The sequence below is a fragment of the Panicum virgatum genome, chromosome 3N (genome assembly GCF_016808335.1).
Source record: "Panicum virgatum strain AP13 chromosome 3N, P.virgatum_v5, whole genome shotgun sequence".
In the NCBI taxonomy this organism is placed as follows: domain Eukaryota; kingdom Viridiplantae; phylum Streptophyta; class Magnoliopsida; order Poales; family Poaceae; genus Panicum; species Panicum virgatum.
In genome coordinates this window covers 9,553,229-9,576,521 of record NC_053147.1, presented here as the reverse complement: position 1 = coordinate 9,576,521, position 23,293 = coordinate 9,553,229, and the positions used below count along the sequence as shown (strand labels likewise).

At 49.3% G+C, this 23,293-nt stretch overlaps 1 protein-coding gene across 1 annotated transcript; it reads left to right on the top strand.

The window, feature by feature from the left end:
- Nucleotides 1–8,355: 8,355 nt before the first annotated feature.
- LOC120664220 (probable ATP-dependent DNA helicase CHR12) lies at nucleotides 8,356–23,040 on the top strand. The gene is made up of 12 exons (XM_039943315.1): nucleotides 8,356–8,908; nucleotides 9,583–9,718; nucleotides 11,020–11,084; nucleotides 17,509–17,703; nucleotides 17,799–17,948; nucleotides 18,267–18,656; nucleotides 19,252–19,511; nucleotides 19,594–19,818; nucleotides 20,614–20,815; nucleotides 21,014–21,167; nucleotides 21,420–22,019; nucleotides 22,111–23,040. Exons 1-12 carry the CDS (start codon nucleotides 8,597–8,599, stop codon nucleotides 22,782–22,784), a joined length of 3,363 nt encoding a protein of 1,120 aa, XP_039799249.1. The 5' UTR covers nucleotides 8,356–8,596; the 3' UTR covers nucleotides 22,785–23,040.
- Nucleotides 23,041–23,293: the final 253 nt, after the last annotated feature.

Sequence of the window (23,293 nt, the reverse complement as noted above, 5' to 3'; positions counted from 1 at the left end):
GTGCCTTCTCGGGTGTGGAGTACATTGATCCTGGATGGATTCTCAATTCTCATGACGTGTTTGTGCATGAGAACCTTTGATTTTTTTTTTTTGAATTGTTGACAACCTTGATGTTAATAGAAACATGCATAAGAGGCAATTCCATAATGCTCGATCAGGAATGTGAGTACTCTATCCTGCCTGTGATGAGTGAATTGTCAACCGTGCGGTATGATCGTGCGCTTGGTCTTTGGATTGCAGGTACACGGGCATCGAGTGTCGACGGGGAGCTGCCGTGGAGGTGTTGTGGCCGATGGACCGTGCGGTGGACGGCGGTGAAGGGCAGCCGGGACCGGATCTCGGACCGGGCGGCAGCTGTGGCATCCACTCCTGAATCGAGGGCGCAAGCGGCGACGGAAGGCGGGTTTCTTGGTTTACGCCACAAAACCAAGGAGGCGGACGGCGGTTGAAGATGCCAAGTCGTGGAGGCACGGGCGTCGGTCTCGGGACTGACGGAGGCGACGGGCGTCGACGGCGTCTAGGGCCTCGCTGCGGGCGAGGAGGTGACGAGCGTCGGGCGGCGTCTAGGGCCGTCAGAAGGCCGAGGCAGGAACGACGTCTAGGGCCACAGCGTGGAGCGCGGGAATCTTCCCGCGCGTGGAGTTTTGGCGGTTTTCTCAAAACCGGCCACCTACCCGGGTTTCGAGGACCCTCCAAAACCGCGGACCGGTACTTCGTCGACGTGGCGGCATCGCATCAAAGACTTCGAGTCGAAGAAAGGAGCTCCGCCGTCGATCGAGTCTGTACAGCGGGCTGCTGCAGACCCGACCGGTCAGACCGGCCAGACCGGTCTGGCCGCAGCAGCTGGGTATAAAAGCCCCCCCCTTCTCCAGGTGGAGGGTTTGGAGTCTCTTGAGTCCTTTTCGGTTTTTCCTTCCCCCTTCCCCCTGCTCAGGTTAGGGCCAAGGTCTCCAACGCAAAGAGAGTTCCTTGTTTGGAGGAGAACAACTCTTGATTTCGTGGTTTGATGAACTCTTTGGAATGATTCCTATGCATATAGCCTAGTACCAAACCCCCTGAAATCATGAGTTCTCACGAATTAGCGATTTTGTATTTTTAAGAAAACCCCAATCCTCTTTTATCTTTCCTCGATTTTCTCTCAATCCGTGAATCTTTTGGGTGAGATCTTTTGGGGATTTGTTCACGGGGTAGTTACGAAGCTTTCCTCCAAGTTTGGTTGGATTTGGACTTCGTTTGCTCGAGATTCGTGGTTTGAAGGTTTGTTTGCGGGTTTTCTGGACGACACCGATCAGACTGGTGGGCGAGGCCGGTCAGACCGGTCAGTTTGGGTTTGAATTGCCCGACCGGTCAGACCGGTCCAGTGCACCGGTCAGACCGGTCTGTGTGTGCTGTGCTGCGGTTTGAGAAGTTTCTCTCGCCTTTTGCTTCTGCGCTGCGACCTGGGTTTTTTGCTTCGAGATAGCTTGTCCATAGCTATTCTCGCTGACCTAGGTTCGAGGGCTTGCGGTGATTTTGGGACATAGGCCGACGTTTCAAATTTCGAAGAAATTTTGATCGGCTCCCATTCACCCCCCCCTCTGGTCGCCAGTTTCGGTCCCTCAATTGGTATCAGAGCCAGGTTGAGGTTTTCAGTACCTTAACCGGTTCGAAAACCACTTGGCGACGTTTGTGGGAGTTTTGGCTTTGGGCTTTTTGTTTTGAGCCTTGGTTGCGCTAACCCTAACCATGCCTTTACGTTTGCACCAAGCTCTTCTCTTTGTGCATCCTTGTCTCCAGGTTTGAGTGGTGAAGTTATGGCTTCGGGAGATGACCAAAAGATGAGGAGTGAGCTTGAAATGGAGCTGAAGACTGAGGAGGAGTTGAGTGCGAAGGAGCAAGAGATGGCCTTGCTGACGCTCTTGTTTGAGAAGCAACAAGAACCCGAAGAACTCAAGGACAAGCTTCTCAAGATGAACCGAAGTCGTCTTGCTCAATGTATACTTAGCCTGTTCACTCGTCTTTGTGCGCATGATGAGCATAGTGATGAGCTCATAAGAAAGATCGATAGACTTGAGGATTCTATTGCATCTTCTTCATGTGACTCTTGTGAATGTTTGCATGACGATCTTGTTGAGTCTCATGAGCTTTGTGATGCTTTACATAGAAAAGTTGGGAAGTTAAGGGATTCTTGCTCTAGGCTTAGATGTGGGCTTGTTTATTGGAAATCTCGTGCTTTAGCTCCATGCCTTGATTGTGTAGCCTTGCATAGGAAAAATGATGAACTGTGCTCCTTGCTTGCTTGTGCTAGATCTGAACATGAGCTTTTAGAGAAGAACCTTACCTCTAGCTTAGACCAATTAGAACATGCTAAGGCTTTGATTGTTGCCTCACATGTTGATCTTGATGTTGCTAGAGATGAGATTGCTTTGTTGCATTCCGTAGCTTCCTTGCCAGATGATGTTGATGATCATGCCATGCTTGATAAGAATGATTTGGATATGTTGCTTGCATGTGACTTTGAGCATGATCATTTGCACAATAATTTCTTGTCTAGCCTTGATACTATTGAAAATGCTAAGGCTTTGCTTGATGTCTTGCATGATAATCATGATGCTGCTAGACATGAGGTTTCTTTGGTGCATTCTATTGCCTCTCTACCATGTGTTTGTTGAAATTCTTTGAATGCTAAGTTTGATGAGCTTAAGTTTGTCCACAACACTTGTGTAGCTGATCTTGAGCATGCTAGGGCTGAGATTGATGAGATGAGATGTAGGCCCAGCTGTTGCTCTTTTGCTGATGTTGCTTGCCAGACCTCTTGTGCTTCAGATTCTTTGCATGATGTTGATGCCTCTTCTGGTGTTATTTCTTGCACATCGTGTTTTGATTTGAAAGTTGAGGTTATGGCTTTGGAGATCTTGCGCGATGATATGAGTGCTGCATTGGTTGCGCACAAGGATATGAGTGCCAACCTTGAGAAGGAAGTTGACCTCTTGCGTACCACTTATGCCGAGTGCATCAAAAAGGAAATGGAGAACTTGAGAAATGCTCCGTGTGGTACTTGTGATTGGCTCAAATATCAAAATGAGGTTTTGGTCACAACATGCAAGGGTCTTTGTGCTAAGTTCCTTGGTTCTCACACTTCTCTCCACTCTATTGCTGGCTTTTCTTCCCACTTGCCACCAGAGTTAGATACTCATGTTGAGAGTGAATCCATGGACAAGAGCACTTGTGGTGTGGCTAAGGATAGCTCTTCCATAGCTAGTCCTAAGCTGTGTGTTGAGTCGGGTGATGTCCAAGGGAATTCACATGGCAATGGTGCTACTTCCATATTCGGGACTCAGATTCCCAAACCAAAATTCAAGTGCACTTTTTGCAAGAATGATGGACATACATTCGATTTCTGCTTCCGTCGTGTCAAACATGAGCGAAGAGTTCGAGCTAAGGCTTTTAGGAAGTCTCGTGGCCTTTCCCATGGCACGAGCATTCCTAGTGCGGGCACTAAGTTTCAGGCTAGTGCTCATTGTGCTAAGTCCCAAGGGATCTCTCACTTGTCTGAGAATGGTGTGCCTCCCTCTAGGCCTTTGTACCATTGCACTTTTTGTGAGAGAGATGGGCATCAAGATAGCTTTTGCTATAGGCGTGCCAAATGCATCCGCCATGCTCGGGCTTCTAGGGCGTTGGATGTTCATTGCCCTTCTCATGGCATGAACACTTGTGAGCCTTCTGAGAAGCAGTGTGCTAGCTCTAGTGAGGTAAGCCAGGGTACGTGTGTGGGTAAGTCTCAAAAGACCTTGGATGGTCATTGTCTCTTTTCCAGTGGTAACTCTCGTTTTCCTCGAGTTTCTCCCGTGAGACATGACTCCAAGGATGTTTCAAAAACTATTTTGAACCCGCATTTGCATCATGCTAATCCTCGCATTATTATCCATGCTTCTCGTGATCATGTGGCCAAGTCTTGGGTTCCCAAGTACATGCTCGCTAACCCTTCGGGATCTAAGACTCGGGCTTCTTCTTCCTCTCTTTTGTAGGCGAGAGGACGCGGATGGAGAACATGTGCTCCACAGTTCTTGATCCTTTGCAAGGTAGATCAAGACAAGATGGTTCTCCATGCCGGCTGGTGACCCTATGGATCTTTGTATCATTTGTATATACATGAGCTTTTACTCCCTTGTTCTTTGTGTTTTATTTTGCATGTGCCCTGTCTAGTCCCCTCCCCTTTTTCTAGACTTGTGCTCTGCTTTATTTGTTTTGATATCATATGTGGTCCCTCTAGGATTGTTCTAGGGGTATCTTTTGTCTTGGTATCCACCTAGATTTTCTATTGGTATATCTATGCTTGGGTAGCCTGACTAATGCCTAACTATATGCTTGAGCTTGTTTTCTCTTGGTACTTGGCTTCTTCTTGTTGGTGTCTAGCTTTGTCTTGTGCTAGGTCCCAGTCTGTTGAGGGGGAGCTCTATCCCAAGTTGACGACCGTGATCCGGAGTTACTGCGCCGGCTGCAGGCTCTGGCCCCTTCTGCTTCGACTACCTCAGTTCAGGAGGACGATCCAGTACCACTACTTCCACTTCGATCGTTCACCTCTACAAGAACTTGTTCGAGCAGAAGGTGGACCCGCTGAGGACGCAGGGGAGGTGACCTCGAGCTTGCTATGCTCTAGGTCCAGCGGGATCTTCATCGAGGTATGTAAGTGTTTGACTTGTACGATTTCTTCCCAGGATAGACTTGTGGTTTTCTGTTTGTTTCCTTTTCATGGTAGTCAGTTGGATCCATTTTGGGCTAGTCCTGTGTGCCTTTGAGCCTATGTATTTGATGAGTGCTTCATTTGCTTAGGTTTTGGTTTGTCTTTGTCTTTCCCTTAGTTTTAGCTTGTTTAGTTGCATTGTGCATACGCATTGTACATGTTTGCATTTTGTATTGCCTCACTTGCACTAGCATTCTTGTATACATTGCTATGATCTTCTAGTGGCTGCTAGTGTGAGTTGATAAATTTGATCATGTATAGCTTGCTCCACTGTGTATATGACATCATCGGAGTTAAGCTATTTTGATTTGAAAATCTGAAAACATGATCACCCTGTCTTGGCTACTAGCATGTTAGGGCGTGTTGATATGCTTTGCTGTCTTATTCATGCTAGTGTAGCTTTTCGTTTAGCACTTCATACTTGAAATGATTTAAATTTGATAAAAAAATTGCTTGAACTGTTCTTGAAATGGATTGAAAAGATCCAGTTGGGATTGCTTGTCGCACTGGTCGAGCTTTCGGGACGGCTCACTTTGCACTTGTGAGAACCCGGGCAAGGCTGTGCATGACTGAAACGAGTGCTTTAAGCTTCTGATTGTCTTTTGGCATAGGCTTGGCCTCGTTGCTAAGTAAAGCATGACAAGCTTTCAACCCCTGGCATTAAGAATTGATTGCTATAAATTTGATTGAAAAATGAATGTTGGCAACTTGTTTTGGCTGGTTTGGCTCACCTGTATGAGTTTGAGTAGCATTGCTTTCCATTCCCTACTTGTTAGTGCTAAATCATGGGTGATGCTTTTATTTCTCCTAAACTGATCTTGCCTAGCTCTAGACTGATTTGATATACCCTGTTGAGCCAGATACATGTCTTGTTTATGGATGCACACGTGCTTGTGACTAGATGTCGCTCATATCTTTGTATCCTTGAATGATTTCACTTACACCTCCTGCATTGCATTCATTGCATGGCATCTGTTCAGGGGGAGTCTCAGCTTCAGGGGGAGCTTTAGGTCTTTTTAGGCTTGATGTGTGCATGTGCCAACAAGGGGGAGAATTTTGGGAGAAGTGATCGAACAAGGGGAGACCTGTTTGTTTTTTTTGAAAAACTTATTGTGCACAGGGCTTTGAGAGTGCATCATTTTGGGAGAGTTGCACCTGTGAGAGGGAAAAACCTTGGTTTGCGAGTTTCTGCTTTGGTTGGCTCCTGGTTTTCTCTCTGCTTTCAGCATGACTGCGTCGAGCGTTATCTCTGTCTTTGAGGAGTCATGTTTTGGCTTTTGATCGATTGCGTCGAGCCATTGCCCTTTTCTTAGAGGATCGATTTTGCTTGAGTAAGTGACTGTTCTTTCCTTTCTGAGCTTTTCGTCACTTGCTTGAGTTCTTCTCTTTCGTGCTTCTTTGTTCTTCTCTGGTTTCACTTCTCTTGGTTCGTTTGTGGTGTGTTGACAATGCACTCATCAAGGGGGAGATTGAGGAATGTGAGTACTCTATCATGCCTGTGATGAGTGAATTGTCAACCGTGCGGTGTGATCGTGCGCTTGGTCTTTGGATTGCAGGTACACCGGCGTCGAGTGTCGACAGGGAGCTGCCGTGGAGGTGCTGTGGCCGATGGACCGTGCGGTGGACGGCGGTGAAGGGCATCCCGGACCGGAGCTCGGACTGGGCGGCAGCTATGGCGTCCATTCCTGGATCAAGGGCGCAAGCGGCGACGGAAGGCGGGTTTCTTGGTTTACGCCACAAAACCAAGGAGGCAGACGGCGGTTGAAGACGCCAAGTCGTGGAGACACGGGCGTCGGTCTCGGGACTGACGGAGGCGACGGGCGTCGACGACGTCTAGGGCCTCGCTGCGGGCGAGGAGGTGACGGGCGTCGGGCGGCGTCTAGGGCTGTCAGAAGGCCGAGGCAGGAACAACGTCTAGGGCCACGGTGTGGAGGCGGGAATCTTCCCGCACGTGGAGTTTTGGCGGTTTTCTCAAAACCGGCCACCTACCCGGGTATCGCGGACCCTTCAAAACCGCGGACCGGTACTTCGTCGACGTGTCGGCATCGCATCAAAGACTTCGAGTCGAAGAAAGGAGCTCCGCCGTCGATCGAGTCTGTACAGCGGGCTGCTGCAGACCCGACCGGTCTGACTGATCCCCTGGACCGGTCTTACCGGTCTGGCCGCTGCAACTGGGTATAAAAGCCCCCTTCTCCAGGTGGAGGGCTTGGAGTCTCTTGAGTCCTTTTCGGTTTTTCTTTCCCCCTTCCCTCTGCTCAGGTTAGGGCTAAGGTCTCCAACGCAAATATAGTTTAGATTATAGCTTTTCTCTCCAATCTAGAGGGTGGACGATGGGCGGATGGCTCTAGCCTTTGTATAGGTGAATTCATCTGAGATTAATGGATGAAATTTGTTTGAGATTCACTTGTGTGTGCTGAGCATCTCGTCCTCCCCTTCTCTCTTGCGTTTTGGGTTCAATTCTCCTCTTTTGGTGTGTTCCTTGTTTGGAGGAGAACAACCCTTGATTTCGTGGTTTGATGAACTCTTTGGAATGATTCCTATGCATATAGGCTAGTGCCAAACCCCTTGGAATCATGAGTTCTTACGAATTGGCGATTTTGTATTCTTGAGAAAACCCCAATCCTCTTTGATCTTTCCTCGATTTCTCTCAATCCGTGAATCTTTTGGGTGAGATCTTTTGGGGATTTGTTCACGGGGTAGTTACGAAGCTTTCCTCCAAGTTTGGTTGGATTTGGACTTCGTTTACTCGAGATTCGTGATTTGAAGGTTTGTTTGCGGGTTTTCTGGACGACACCGGTCAGACCGGTGGGCGAGACCGGTCAGACCGGTCAGTCTGGGTTTGAATTGCCCGACTGGTCAGACCGGTCCAGTGCACCGGTCAGACCGGTCTGTGTGTGCTGTGCTGCGGTTTGAGAAGTTTCTCTCGCCTTTACTTCCGCGCTGCGACCTGTGTCTTTTGCTTCGAGATAGCTTGTCCATAGCTATTCTCGCTGACCTAGGTTCGAGGGCTTGCGGTGATTTTGGGACATAGGCCGACGTTTCAAATTTCGCGAAAATTTTGATCGGCTCCCATTCACCCCCATCTGGTCGCCAGTTTCGGTCCCTCACTCGAAAAGTTTGATTTTAGAGTTATCCTTATGCATGTGTACTTCTTCCCATTCCAGGTCCGAGACTCAAACATTTCTTAAGTATGACTTGTATTTTTACTTGCAACTTGATTCGGCCATGAGAAACTCATATATTGCATATTTCTAAATTCTGAATGCATTCTTGAAGCGGAAGTTGTTCACTATTCTTTACATATTTTTGATTAAATGATTAATTTTACATAGACCAAGCGAAACGCTGTGGAAATAAAATTCCCAAATGTCAAGCCTTCTCTTTTCTGTATGTTCTAATTTTATCGGATGCCTCCGAAGACAGCCTAAGCGAGTCGCAGGCTGAGTTCGGTCAGTTTTGTATACGGGCAAGTTCAAAAAAAAAAGGGTTTCATATACAGGCTGGGTCAGCTCGGCCCAGGCCCACCTCATAACACCAAACGCACGCCAACCGCCAAATTGGATCCCACCCGCCCACGCCCAGCCCGATCCAATACATGATATATACACCCGAGCCCGTACGCAGTTAAAAAAGAAAAAAAAAAGAAAAAGCCACCAAAATTCCCCATCCGCTGCCCAGCCATCCGCGCGGCGCCCGCCTCCTCGCCCCGATCGATCGAAGCTTCGGCTTCCCCTGACACAGGCCGGCGCGAAAACACCCCATCAAACCCCGCTCAAAACCCAGCAGACCGTTGCCGCGCGCCGATTCAACCCGCCGGGGGAGGAGCCGGCGCCGTCTCGCCCCGCGGAGGCGTCGCGGGGCGAAACCCTAGCGATGGCGGCGTCCGTGGACGCGGCGGTGGCGGTGGCGCCCCCAGCGTCGTCCTCCGCCGTGGACGAGGCCGGGGGCGCGGTGGAGCAGGCCAGGACGCTCATCGGCGCGCTCAACCTGCTCTCCCGCAACCTCCCGCTCCCCCCCGACGTCCTGCGCGCCGTCTCGTCCATCTACCACGACGGGGGTGCCGGCGATGGGGACGGGGAGGCCGAGAAGGAAGGGGATGAGGAGAAGGAAGGGGATGAGGAGATGGCGGCCGCGGATGCCGCGGAGGAGGGCTGCGCGGAGGGCGCCGATGGCGGTGCTGCCGAGGTGCGTGCCGCTGCTTCTTCGGTTTGTACGGCGATTTCACCTTTCTGCCGAGTGCTCCCGGGGCTGCGTGTTGGATTTGTGCCGAGGTGTTGGGGTCTGCTCGTCACGAGATTCGCTTAGGGTCTGTGGAATTCGACGTGATTTAACTTCACTTTTGCTAGTCTTCCTTAGATTGGAGTGTGCTTCTTGCTGGGGATTGTGGGCTGCACTTGTAGTGATGTTTTTGCTTGCAATTGGCTGTTTCCCTTTGAGTATCATAATGCTTGTTCGTCGAAAAAAAAGTATCATAATGCTTTCATGGTTTGTGTTGCGGCTAGATGTCTCTGTTGGGTGCAGTACTGGTATTCATTAGGTGAAATAGTTTGTCACGGCATATTTGCTTGTTTATACTGGAGTGGACAAAGCTGCTGATAGATTTAGCTGTTTTGAACCCAGATGGGATGATTATGTTGGATAATGCTTGAGTAGGATTGAACATTTAAATTTTCCTGTTGAAATTCTACTGACCTCTGATGCTCTCTTAGGATCAGCAATGTATTGCTTGCTCCAGAAAATACAGAAAGTGCTCATTTGTTTACCTACTTTTGGTTTTGTTTGTTTTGTGAAGTACTTGCTATTTAGCTGTTGAATGATCTTCTCTTATTTTTTGGCTGAGTAAAGCTGTTACCTTACAGGGGGCTACCTTGATTGAAGAGCTTGAAGATGCGATATTTAAGAATCATAAAATACCTGTATCCTACTCAGAATTGGCTGCTCTGAAGGAAGGACGATTCAATGCATCCATCCAGCATCGGCTAGCTGAACTCGAAGGTCTTAGAGGGACTCATTTTTGTACTTTCTTTGCTGACTGGTTCTCTGGCTTGCATTGTTTTGAACAATTTTTTGATATTTCAATTCCCGGTTTAGTTTTCATGGTCTTAGGCCAATCTCAATGGGAGTGTCATAGGAGTGTGACATGGCAGAGTCATTATGAAGAGAGAGGAGAGGGAGTTTCATGGGATGTGAGAGGAATGTCATCACCATGACACTCCTCCGGCTTGGTTACCTAGTTCACAGTCTGGTAACTGTGCGGTGACACTCTCCACTGAGACTGGCCTTACAAATCTGGTTGTATTGACTGGATAATTTTGTGGGTCAAAAAGTCTACAGCACTCCCAAACCCAATTTGCAAACGTACCACTCTCAAAGCCTTAATTAATATTTAGAACTCATTTCATCCCCATTTTTGCGCCATGTAGTACTCCATCATCTCCGGTGAACTCCTCTTTTGTCTCCAATGATAGCGGAGGCCGGCATCTCTGGTCACTGATGACCACGTGCCTGCTGGCCACCTCATCAAGGTCACTGCCAGATCCCTTCCAGTTCCGAGCAGCATAAATAAGACAGGGATAGCGAGTACATGCTTTAGGCGGGGGCCTCAAGTGGCAGGCAGGGGGAGAGGGGGGGGGGGGGGGGAGGGAGTTGATGGCAACTAACAGTAGGAGCGTCCATGTATGATCTGAACCGTCCATGTTATCTGATGGAACAATGGTAGATGAGGGAGGGAGTTGATGGCAGCTAACTGGAGAAGAATCCAACTAATGGTAAGAGAATTTGTATGATCTGAGCCATCCATGTTCAATCTAATGGATCAGACAGAAGTCCAGGACATCACCTAGTGCTAAAACTAAAGTGCTTGGGGAGTTGAATCTCTGCTAAACAGTTCGAGCGGAGTTTTATACAGGCAATGTGGCCATTGGCCATTTATGTTTCTGGCCTACTGTGTCAACAACACCTCTAGTTTATTTGACCTGTCCTGACCTGAGCCCAGGCTTTCTTTTGGCTCTGCTGTGCAGTATGATTTATGGTGGAAATATTTAATGCGGAATTGAAAGGTGGAAAAAGCAGCAAATTTGGAATGTTTTTTTTGTTTGATTGTGCAACAGATTCACTTGTTACCGAATGTTGAGCATTAGCCAGATATATTTTGCATCTGCTTGCATTTAATTTCCTGGAAGCAGCCACTAGAGCTTCGCTACTGCTTGACTTATTTGAAGAGTTGCTTAGTTGTTTGATCATTGTTATTTTTACATGTTGCAGCATCATCACTTATTTCTTTTTGTCTGTGCCAGGGTTACCTTCTACTAGGGGTGAAGACTTGCAAATGAAGTGTTTGCTTGAATTGTACGGGTTAAAGGTAACCAGGTTATCTAGAAGACTAAGCATAGACTATTTTGCTGTCCTTTCTTCTTGGTGGTTGCTCATTTGATATGGTTTCCTTTTAGCCTCTTTGTGCCGATATTAGTTATTAATCACTGTGCTTCCATTATTCGTTTTCTATCGAAAATTTTATAATACAACTAATATTGCATGTTCATGAATTGTTTCCTACATACATGCAAAATCCTTGATTAGATGTGTTGGTATATATTGAGCCCATGTGTATAGAGGCCCATGTATAGGGATTATATATACCCACCCTTCTAGGGTTGGAGGAATACATCCATTATTCTCTCCATCATGGTATCATTAGCCTAGGGTTAAAGTTCCTTTCTCCCCTTCCACCTCTAGCAGCCAGCACGGGTGTTGGCTTTCTTTTTGTCCAGTCTTGAACACCGCTGTGCCGGTAGTTCAGACTGCGGGGGGAGGGGGGGGGGGTTGGTGTATATTGAGCCCATGTGTATAGAGGCCCATCTAGAGGCCCATGTATATGGATTATATATACCCACCCTTCTAGGGTTGGAGGAATACATCCATTATTTTCTCCATCAAGATGTTCTACAGTACAAATTGCTGGCTTCTTAAAGGTGGCATGTCCCAACACTTGAGTATTGCTGAGATCTGTGTGTTGGTAATTGCGATGGATTTGGGCGCTCGCTCCCTCCCCTCTCTTCCTCTCCCTCCTCTGCTCCCGCTCACGCAAATCTGGGCGCCTGGGCCGCCGCCGCTCGGCCCTGGGCCTCCCCGGCCGCCGCGCTGGTCCTCCTCGAGGGCGTGCCGGTCGCGGACGCCGCCGCGGGCGCCGCCGCGGGTGCCGCGGCCTCTGCTCCGGGCGCCGCGGGGGGGCCTCCTCTGCCCCAGGCGCCGCAGGGGCCGCCGCCACAGGGGCCGTTGCCGCCCCCGGCGCAGCCGCAAGGGCCGCCGCCGGGGCAGGGGCCGCCGCAGCAGCCACCTGCCGCCCTGGGTCCCCTGCAGCCTGACGCCGCCGCCGCCGCAGCTGTTGGCGCGGGCGCCGATCCGGCCGCCCTGCAGACCGCAGCGCAGCTGCTGCAGGCCGCGGGCGCCGATCCAGCCGCCGCTGCGGCCCACCGCGCCGCTGTCGCTGCGGGCAAGCAGCCCGTCGTCAATGCCGCGCCCGGTCCCGCATGGTCTGGCCTCAGGATGGCGCCCGAGGATGCGCCACTCGCCGCCGCCGCCCTCCGTGGGCCGCAGGCCGACGCCGCTCTCGCCACGGCCCTCCTCGCCGTCAAGTCGGAGGCTTCGGCGGCCCAGGAGCGGGTCCGCGCGGCTGCCCTCGCCTGGGAGCGTGAGCGCGCCGCGGCCGACGCCTCCGCTCTCCGGGTCGCTGAGGCGGACACTTCCTCCGCGTCTCCTCAGGCCGGCGCGTCGACCCCGAGCCCGGCGCCTCTTCCTCCCGCCAGGCCCCGCCCGCTGGATCTGGAGCCCGGTACGACCCGACCGACCTCATGGTCGCCCAGCTCCACCTCCAGGCCGCCGGCGTCCAGAACATCAGGGCCCTGGTCACCGTCCTCCTCGACCCGACGTCCTCCTCCTACGGACGCTGGCGGGACTAGGTCCTGCTCGCCTTCCGCCGCTACGCCCTCGACGACCACGTCCTCCTTGACACGCCGATCGAGGCGCAGGACGTGGCGTGGCTGCGCCTCGATAGCGTCGCCATGTCCTGGATCTTCGGGACCATCTCCCTAGATCTTTAGGACCTCGTCAGGACCCACGGCGGCACCGCGCGGCAGGCCTGGGTGGCGCTCGAGGGGCAGTTCCTCGGCAACGCCGAGTACCGCGCCCTCCAGCTCGACGCCACGTTCCGCACCTTCATGCAGGGGGACCTCTCCGTCGGTGAGTACTGCCGGCGGATGAAGGGCATGGCCAATGCTCTACACGACCTCGGGGATCCGGTGTCCGATCGGGTCTTGGTGCTCAATGTCCTGCGGGGCCTGAGCAGCACCTACGACGACCTGAAGAGCTGGATCGCCCGCCAGAGGCCCTTCCCCACCTTCCTGCAGGTCCGGGACGACCTCGCCCTCGAGATCACCAGGGGTCTCCCGCCCGGATCGTCCTCGCCCACCCCCGCCGCGCTCGTTGCTGCTCCACCGGCCTCCTCCGCTGCTCCTGCCACTTCCCTCCTTGGTGCTGCTCCCGCCGGGTAGACCTGAGGTGTGTGTGTGTGGGGGGGGGGGGGGCGTGGACGTCGCCGGCGGGGAGGGACGTGGTGGTGGTGGTGGCGGCACTGGTGGCCCTGCTTCTGGGGGTACTGGTACTGGTGGGGGCCGTCGGGATGCGCCGACTCCGGCTCCTGCCCCTACCCCTGGAGGTACGCCCTGGCTATCCTTCAGCTACCCATGGTCAGGGCGCATCTCGATGTGGCCGTTCCAGGGTCCGGGAGGTGGGCCTCGGCTTCAGCTCCAGCCGGCGGCCATGTTCACTGGCGCTGCTCTACTCTTCGCGCCGTCCTGGACCCCGCCCGTTCAGCCCAGCCAGCAGCCGACTTGTCCTGGGGGGTGCGACCAGGCTGCTTTGGCGCAGTCCTTCAGCACCATGGGACTGACGCCGCCGGTCAGCACCGAGTAGATCGCCGACTCGGGTGCCTCGTTCCACACTACTCCTGATGCCGGTATCCTCTCTTCCGTCCGACCCCCACACCCCTCTTGTCCTTCTTCTATTATGGTTGGTGATGTGTCTTGCCTTCCTGTCACCGCCGTTGGTTCTGCTCCTCGTCTTCCTAATGTTCTTGTTGCTCCTCAAATGGTTCACAACCTTCTTTCCATTCGCCAGTTTACTACTGACAACTCCTGTTCTATCGAATTTGACTTTTCGGGTCTTACTGTGAAGGATTCGGCTTCCCGGCGTCCGCTCCTCCGATGTGACAGCTCGGGGCCCCTTTACACTCTTCGGCTTCCGGCTTCCGCTGCCTCGCGTTCGGCTTTTTTTTTCTTCGTCTACTGCTTTTGCCGTGACGCCTTCTTCCACCACCTGGCACCGCCGGCTTGGACACCCCGGCCGCGACGTTTTGGCTCAGCTCAGTCGTAGTACCGATGTTCTATGTATTAGGGCTTCTGCTGAGCACCTCTGTCATGCGTGCCAGTTAGGTCGTCATGTTAGACTTCCGTTTTCTTCTTCGCATGCTGCGCATGTTTTTGATCTTATTCACTGTGACCTGTGGACATCTCCTGTATTCAGCATGTCTGGCTACAAATATTATCTGGTCATTGTTGATGATTTTTCTCATTACTCTTGGACTTTCCCTTTGCGCGCCAAGTCTGAGACCTTCCCCACCCTCTTCCACTTCTTTGCCTGGGTGTCCACTCAGTTCGGCCTCACCGTTAAGGCCGTCCAGTGTGACAACGGGCGTGAGTTCGATAACTCCACCTCCCGTTCCTTCTTCCTGTCTCGGGGTGTTCAGCTGCGTATGTCTTGTCCGTATACCTCTCCTCAGAACGGCAAGGCTGAGCGGATGATTCGCACGACGAACGACGTCGTGCGCACCCTTCTGATCCAGGCCTCTCTGCCCCTGCGCTTCTGGGCTGAGAGCCTCCACATCGCCACCTATCTGCTCAACCGCCTTCCGTCCACTGCTTCTCTTGCTCCCACTCCACACCAAGCTCTCTTCGGTAGCCCTCCTCGCTACGACCACCTTCGGATCTTCGGGTGTGCGTGTTACTCTAACACCTCCGCCACTGCTTCTCACAAGCTGGCGCCCCGCTCGACTCGTTGTGTGTTCCTCGGGTACTCCCCTGACCGTAAGGGGTACCGATGCTTTGACCTCACCTCTCGCCGCGCTCTGATCTCCCGACACGTCGTCTTTGACGAGTCGGATTTTCCCTACTCCACCTCCTTCAAATCTTCTCCTGACCCCGACCTGGAGTCTCTGTTTCCGACTGATCCGGTGGTTCAGCCACCGTTACCTGTCTGTCCTTTTCCTGCAGGTTTTCCCGACACACCGGCACCGCTTCCGGTGATCCCTGCTGCGCCGAGCGCGGCCCCGGTGCCCGCGGTCGCGCCACGCGTGGCTCCGGTGCCTTCCCCTACACCTGCGTGGTACGCTCAGCCGGTGCAGGTGTACCGGCGTCGCTCGGCGCCGACTCCGGCTCCGCAGCGGTACGCTCAGCCGGTGCAGGTGTACCGGCGTCGCTCGGCGTCGACACCGGCGCCGCCTCTTGCTCCGGAGGCTCCTGCGACGCCTACACCGGAGCCGTCGCCGCCGCCGCCTCCTCCAGCTCCCTCTCGAGCCGAGCCGGAGGTGTACCACCCGCCAGTCATCCATCGGGATCCTCGGCATATTCATCCCATGGTGACTCGGCGGATGGCGTCTCAGGCCGCGACTCTCACCGCCACCGAGGGAGAGCCGCGGGTCTCTCCGGTATCCTCCTCTGTCTGCGACGCCTTGGTGGATCCTCACTGCCGTCGCGCGATGGAAGAGGAGTACGCGGCTCTCCTCGCCAACCAGACGTGGGACCTCGTGCCACGTCCGTCTGGTTGCAATGTGGTGACTGGCAAGTGGATCTGGACGTATAAGCGTCGGGCTGACAGCACACTGGAGCGCTACAAGGCTCGCTGGGTTCTCCGGGGGTTCACCCAGCGGCCTGGTGTGGACTATGATGAGACCTTCAGTCCAGTGGTGAAGCCCGCTACGGTGCGCACGGTCCTCTCGCTTGCGCTTTCGCGCTCTTGGCCTGTCCACCAGCTGGACGTGAAGAATGCGTTTCTTCACGGCACTCTATCAGAGACTGTCTACTGCTCTCAGCCAGCGAGATTTGTGGACTCAAGTCGTCCGGATATGGTCTGCCGGCTCAACAAGTCTCTCTATGGTCTGAAGCAGGCTCCTCGGGCTTGGTACTCTCGGTTCGCCACGTTCTTGCTGACATTGGGGTTCACCGAGGCCAAGTTTGACACGTCTCTCTTCGTCTATCGCCGTGGGGATGAGGCTGCATATCTGCTGCTCTATGTCGATGACATTGTGCTCACTGCCTCCAGTTAGCAGTTGCTTTAGAGTGTCATCTCCTCTCTGCAGCATGAGTTCGCTATGAAGGATCTTGGTCAGTTCCACCACTTCTTGGGCGTCACTGTTGAGCCTCGCCTGTCTAGTCTTATCCTTCACCAGCGACAGTACGCACTTGATATCCTGGAGCGAGCTGGGATGACTGATTGCAAGCGCTGCTCCACTCCTGTCGACACTCAGGCGAAGCTGTCTGCTGATCTGGGTGATCCGGTGGCTGATCCTACTGCCTACCGGAGTCTGGCCGGCGCTTTGCAGTACCTCATCTTCACCAGGCCGAACCTTACCTACGCTGTCCAGCAGGTCTGTCTCCATATGTATGATCCCCGGGAGTCACACCTTGCTGCGCTGAAGCGTCTCCTCCGCTACGTCCGTGGCACAGTGGACCTCGGCCTGGTGCTTCACCGCTCGTCCTCTGCTGAGCTGGTGGTCTACACCGACGCTGACTGGGCTGGCTGCCCGGACACCCGTCGCTCCACTTCCGGGTGCGCCGTCTTCCTAGGCGGCAACCTGGTCTCCTGGTCGTCCAAGCGGCAGCCGGTTGTCTCCCGCTCCAGTGCTGAGGCGGAGTACCGGTCTGTCGCTAACGGTGTGGCGGAGGCGTCCTGGCTACAACAGCTTTTGGCGGAGCTCCACAGCCCGCTCGCCAAGAGCACGCTCGTCTACTGCGACAACGTCAGCGTCGTGTATCTTTCCACCAACCCCGTCCAGCATCAGCGGACGAAGCATGTGGAGATTGACCTGCACTTCGTGCGCGACAGAGTCGCCATCGGCGATGTTCGGGTACTCCATGTCCCGACTACCTCCCAGTTTGCTGACATCTTCACCAAAGGCCTCAACGTAGCCGGTGGCTAGCTGTGGCTGCGGAGGGTATTAGCCCTTTGTACTCTCTTCTTGTCCAGACTTGAACACCGCTGCGCCGGTTGTTCAGACTGCGGGGGGGTGTTGGCTTTCTTGTTGTCCAGTCTTGAACACCGCTGTGCCGGTAGTTCAGACTGCGGGGAGTGTTGGTGTATATTGAGCCAATGTGTATAGAGGCCCATGTATAGGGATTATATATACCCACCCTTCTAGGGTTGGAGGAATACATCTATTATTCTCTCCATCAAGATGTTCTACAGTACAAATTGCTGGCTTCTTAAAGGTGGCATGTCCCAGCACTTGAGTATTGCTGAGATCTGTGTGCTGGTAATTGCGATGGATTTGTGGTCAAGCACATATTTTAGAAAAGCTTGTCCAGCAGCGGTTGAGATACCAGCTTTCACCTATTTGTTAGACACCATATCTATTTGAAACTGCCACATATGACTTTCATGTGTCTATATTCATAAGTATAGTCAACAGTGATTTGTCATAGCAATCCTTGCTGATTGTTCATATACTTGTCCAGTTGTTAGACTTACAGAAGAAAGTGCGGTCCGATATCAGCGCAGAATATTGGCTACACAAGAAATGTGCATATCCTGAAAAGCAACTGTTTGACTGGGGGATGATGCGGATACGATATCCTTTTGCCATGTATGGCATAGGAGATAGCTTTTTAATGGATGCTGATGATGTTCACCGCAAAAGGAGATTCACAGAGGTTTGTGTCATATATCTTCTGATAATGATAATTAGGTTTGCTAGTTTATATACAGCTCAAATAGTGATTACAATGTTGGTACTTTCAAACTTTAGAGGATGTCAAGACTCGAAGAGGAAGAAAAAATTCAGGCAGATATAAGGAAGAGGAAGTTTTTTACAGAAATTCTCAATGCTTCTAGGGAACACCAGGTGCAATTAGGAACTACATTCAAACAAAGAAAGCAGCGGAATGATGGAGTTCTGGTATGATTTAGGACCCTATCTATTCATCTATCTGAAATGGTGCCAGAGTAAACTATGATTGCGTTTCAACAATATTTTTATGCTCCTTGAGATTACGAAAGGTGAAGATTTTGATGCAACATATATTCAAATTTTGAGAAGAGAAACGAAGCATTTAGAAAATAGTGCACCTTTTCCCCCCTATTTGTTAGAACATGATTGCATTTCCTTTCAGAGTAAATGCCATTACTATTTTGTAATACAATTTTATCCTAGCGATACACATGTTCTAGATGTGCAACTTTAACACTTAAGAGCCCTTTTACTTGATAAATGTAGGCATGGCATGTTCGGGCACGTCAACGTATCTCACGGCAAGAGAAAAGTAGAATGAATCTTCTGAAAATCGGTGATCAAGAAGCATATATGAGAATGGTTGAGGAGAGCAAGAATGAACGCCTGAAAATGCTCCTTGACAAAACAAATGAACTTCTTGAAGGAATTGGGAAAGCTGTACAACGACAAAAAGATGCTGAGCATGTTAGTCAACCAGAAGGAAATGAAGTACCAAAAGGGTCCGAATCTGATTCACAAATCTCAGACATCAAGAATGAATCACCTGAGGAATCTCCTTCAGACGATGATGCAGACCTTCCTGGTTCTGCGGATGAAAATAAATTCAATGCAGGGCGTAGACTTGATTTTACTGTCCATTCAATTGAAGAGAAGGTAGAACAAAGTTTCACTATCCATTTATTGTACTTTTTTCTGTATCTTGTTGGGTGTATATGGCACCCAAAGTTTATGATGCACACAGATTTATGGACCATCACATTCATAGCCATAATTATAACAACTTATGCGTTTGCTGGCAATGTACTTAATTTGGATCTCAAAGATGGTAGGTACTGTTATTTAGGGAAAACAGCAAGGGAGAGCATTGCTACTACTACTAGTAATAGATAACGCACGGATTGAAATAAATTATAAGGGGAACTATTACCTCCCCTCATTCAATATCTTGGGACTAATATTTTTGTTTTGCATTATGATTTCGACTCTTTCTTTCTGGTTGTAAAACTATTTTTTGAAACGAAACAGCAAGGGACACCCCCACTGTGGTATATATATAATAAAAAGAGAAAACAAAATACAAAATAAAAGTACAGAGCCCGAGAAGAGCAATCACTAATTGATTCTGGGTATGTTTTTCATTGGAATTCGGACTAATCTTGTATTCATTAATTTGTCATCACCCATAGTATCTGTGATGCTGGGTAATTCTGGTGAATCTAATGTTTCAATCTGTTCTCTGCATTTACAGGTAACAGAACAACCATCAGCTCTCGAAGGTGGGGAATTGAGGCCATATCAATTAGAGGGTCTCCAATGGATGCTTTCTTTATTTAACAACAATTTGAATGGCATTCTAGCTGATGAAATGGGTCTGGGAAAGACAATTCAGACCATAGCTTTGATTGCTTATCTGTTGGAAAAGAAAGAGGTCCCAGGGCCACACTTAATAATTGCTCCAAAAGCAGTATTACCAAATTGGTCGAATGAATTCAAAACTTGGGCTCCCAGGTATTGTTTCATTGGAGTCTACTCATTTTCCGTTCCACTTTGTATTGAAGCCACCCTAACACAACATGCTTGTCTGTTGCAGCATTGCGACAATTCTGTATGATGGTCGTCCAGATGAGCGGAGGGCTCTAAGGGATAAGAATTTTGATGTACAGGGACTGCAATTTAATGTTTTGCTCACGCATTATGATTTGATTCTGAAAGATAAGAAGTTCCTAAAGAAGGTTCACTGGCATTATTTGATAGTTGATGAAGGACATCGTCTGAAAAACCATGAATGTGCTCTTGCTCGCACACTAGTCTCTGGGTAAAATCTTTATTCATAATTTTGCTACTGTGTAGCATCGGTTGACATGTGTTCACTTAATTATTATCTGGGGATGGCTCTGGTTGCCACTAATGTCTTTTTGATTGTTGACACATTGGCCTATAAACCACTTGAAATACCAGCCACTGAAAATGTGAAGAACTTCAAGTTTCATATTTAGTACCAGGTCTCATAACCTTGCGATAACAATCATTAAACTAGTTTGCTCAGCAAATTACACACAACTTTTTCTTATATGTCGGGACAATGGGTCTACACCTTCTAGCATTTATTAGATGGATCTCAAACATCTTGGCTTTGCGGGTTATCACATGGACATACCTTCTGCCTTTCCTGAAGAAGGTGGTAACTGAGTGAATAAGTCATTGTATTGATCAGATAGCGTTCAGAGCCAGCTTATAATTGATTAAATTGTTGGTCCAAAAAATGATTAAATTGTTATGATACTTTATGTAAATGCAATGATTTTATCACTAGCTTTATTGCTAATCATTAAATTAGTTTGGTACTATACGAAATTTACCAAATATAACTTGCAAAGTTTCTGTAGGAGTATAACTGATATGATTGAGACAGCTGTTTTCCATCATATTTCAGTACCATTTTCTTTCCATGGATAGTTGCCTACTTCCATTTTTGCCATTTATGTGTCAACCTTGTTCATTATTTGGTGATGACCATTGACCTATATGTTTTTTTCCTTAACGATAGTAAATTAATTTATTTGGACCTTTTGGAAATTATACTTACATATTGCTGACGCTTTATTTACAGATACCAGATCCGCCGCAGGCTACTTTTAACTGGCACTCCGATCCAAAACAGCCTACAAGAACTGTGGTCTTTGCTAAACTTTATTCTGCCCAATATTTTTAATTCATCTCAGAATTTTGAGGAATGGTTCAATGCACCATTTGCATGTGATGTCAGCCTTAATGACGAGGAACAGCTACTAATCTTACATCGTTTACATCAAGTGAGTAGTGCTGCTCCCTATTCATTCCCTCCAGTCATTCAGTTCTTTTAACTTTATACATGTTGCCACATGATCCTCCACTTGCATCATCATCTTTTTGGTCAAGATCTGGTGAGGTGGCAGCACATAAAGTATGAAAAATTAAATTTGATTTTGGAACATTTAAATTTATTCATTGCACCCTTTGTTTTTACCCAGGTTTTGCGTCCATTTTTGCTGAGGAGGAAGAAAGATGAAGTGGAAAAATATCTCCCTGTGAAAACACAAGTAATTCTCAAGTGTGACATGTCTGCTTGGCAAAAAGCATACTACGAACAAGTCACAAGCAGGGAAAGGGTTGCGCTAGGATCTGGTATGCCTTTGTAGTACTACTAATCCTCCCCCCTAGAAAATATATTCATGAGTGAAACAAGATTTTAAATTTTTGCACCTGATCTTGGTGGAGCAGTGCATAAAACAATTATAACACTGGTGCAAATTTGGATATATCTGTAACTGATTTAGTACATATAATGTGGCGCTCTTGCACTTCCATTTTCATTTTCCTTGTGTTTTGTGTGAGTATGTGCTCATTACTTGTTCTTGTTCATGCTCATGCGTGCAGGGCTCAGATCAAAGGCCCTGCAAAATCTGTCAATGCAGCTTAGGAAGTGTTGCAACCATCCTTACCTATTTGTAGAGCATTATAACATGTATCAGCGGGAGGAAATTGTTAGAGCATCAGGAAAGTTTGAATTGCTTGATCGTCTACTTCCAAAACTGCAGAGAGCTGGCCATAGGGTTCTACTTTTCTCTCAGATGACAAAACTGCTTGACGTTTTAGAAGTGTATTTGCAAATGTACAATTTCAAGTACATGAGGCTTGATGGATCCACGAAGACTGAAGAACGAGGAAGGTTACTGGCAGATTTTAATAAGAAGGATTCAGAATATTTCATGTTCCTCCTCAGCACACGTGCCGGAGGCCTTGGATTAAACTTGCAGACTGCAGACACTGTCATTATCTTTGATAGTGACTGGAACCCTCAAATGGACCAGCAAGCTGAAGACCGTGCCCATCGTATAGGACAAAAGAAAGAAGTGCGTGTATTTGTTCTTGTTAGTGTTGGTTCAATTGAAGAAGAGATCTTGGACCGCGCAAAACAGAAGATGGGTATTGATGCAAAAGTTATCCAGGCTGGCCTGTTTAACACAACTTCCACTGGTGAGTTGAAGTTTGAACGCTCCAGTTCCTTTCTTCATGTACACATTGTATTATAATTTATGATATATTTTCATGTTCATTCCCACTGCAGCACAGGACAGGCGAGCCTTGTTGCAGGAGATCCTCAGGAGAGGCACAAGCTCGCTGGGAACTGATATTCCCAGTGAGCGTGAAATAAATCGTTTGGCTGCTCGAAATGATGAAGAGTTTTGGTTGTTCGAGAAGATGGATGAGGAAAGGAGGCAAAGAGAAAACTACAAATCTAGACTTATGGATGGAAATGAGGTTCCAGATTGGGTGTTTGCCAATAATGAAACCACAACCAAGAGGACCGTGGCAGATGAATTCCAGAATATTTCAGTTGGTTCGAAGAGACGAAGGAAGGAGGTTGTCTATTCAGACTCTTTTGGCGATCAGTGGATGAAATCCGATGAAGGATTTGAGGATATTCCAAAGATAACTCCAAGAGCGAAGAGGACCTCTTATTTACCTGACATACCAGAAGTTGATTTTAGTGAAAGGAGGAAGAGGCCTAGATCTCTAGAGAACAGCGCAGATGGTGCAAGCAACCCGTCGTGGACACCTGACAAAGGAAGGGCTGGAGTTTCATCATACAGCAAGGAGGAGACTGAAGATGATGGGGAAGATGAAGTCATCACCAGTGGTTTACAGAAGGGAACCAGTTTCACATGGAAGACCCTTGGAAGAAAAAGGTCAAGTCACTTCAATTCGTCGTCGGACTCAAAAGGGCGTCCATCATTCTAATGCGCTCGGTGCGTTTGTCTGATAACTCCATTGAGAATGGAGTATCCCTGTAGACTAGATAGCAGGGTTACGTTATTTGTAGTGTACTGTAGACTAATGAAACCACAACCAAGAGTATCCATTGATAATTCAAGCTTATGAAGTCTAGGATTAGTAGTATACTGTATGGACTTGTTGGCAAGAATTTGTAGTTCCGGCAAACTTAAATTTCGTTATTTTTTTAAAACTTAAAATGAGGGCTACGATTATGGATATACACTGGTGGTGGTTCTTCCCTCAATTCTGTTATCGTGCCTACATTTTTTTTTGTCGATCAGACTTTAGGCTACGCATATCCAGGTCCTACTGGTGCACAGGATAAACAAAGCCGAATATGCCTTTCCAGGGGTAATTTAGAAGCAATTTAGATTGGTCACACCCACACGAATGCACGATACTCTGGTCGGTACTTGAGGCAGTTGTATTTTTTACGACCACTTTAATTTTAGCTTTAACCGCTACTTTTTTAT

Coding starts and splice junctions, on each gene's coding strand:
- LOC120664220 (XM_039943315.1), top strand. CDS start 8,597: ATGGCGGCGTCCGTGGACGCGGCGGTGGCGGTGGCGCCCCCAGCGTCG. Junction 11,085..17,508: donor TTGAATTGTACGGGTTAAAG/GTAACCAGGTTA, acceptor ATACTTGTCCAG/TTGTTAGACTTACAGAAGAA. Junction 17,704..17,798: donor GCAAAAGGAGATTCACAGAG/GTTTGTGTCATA, acceptor TTCAAACTTTAG/AGGATGTCAAGACTCGAAGA.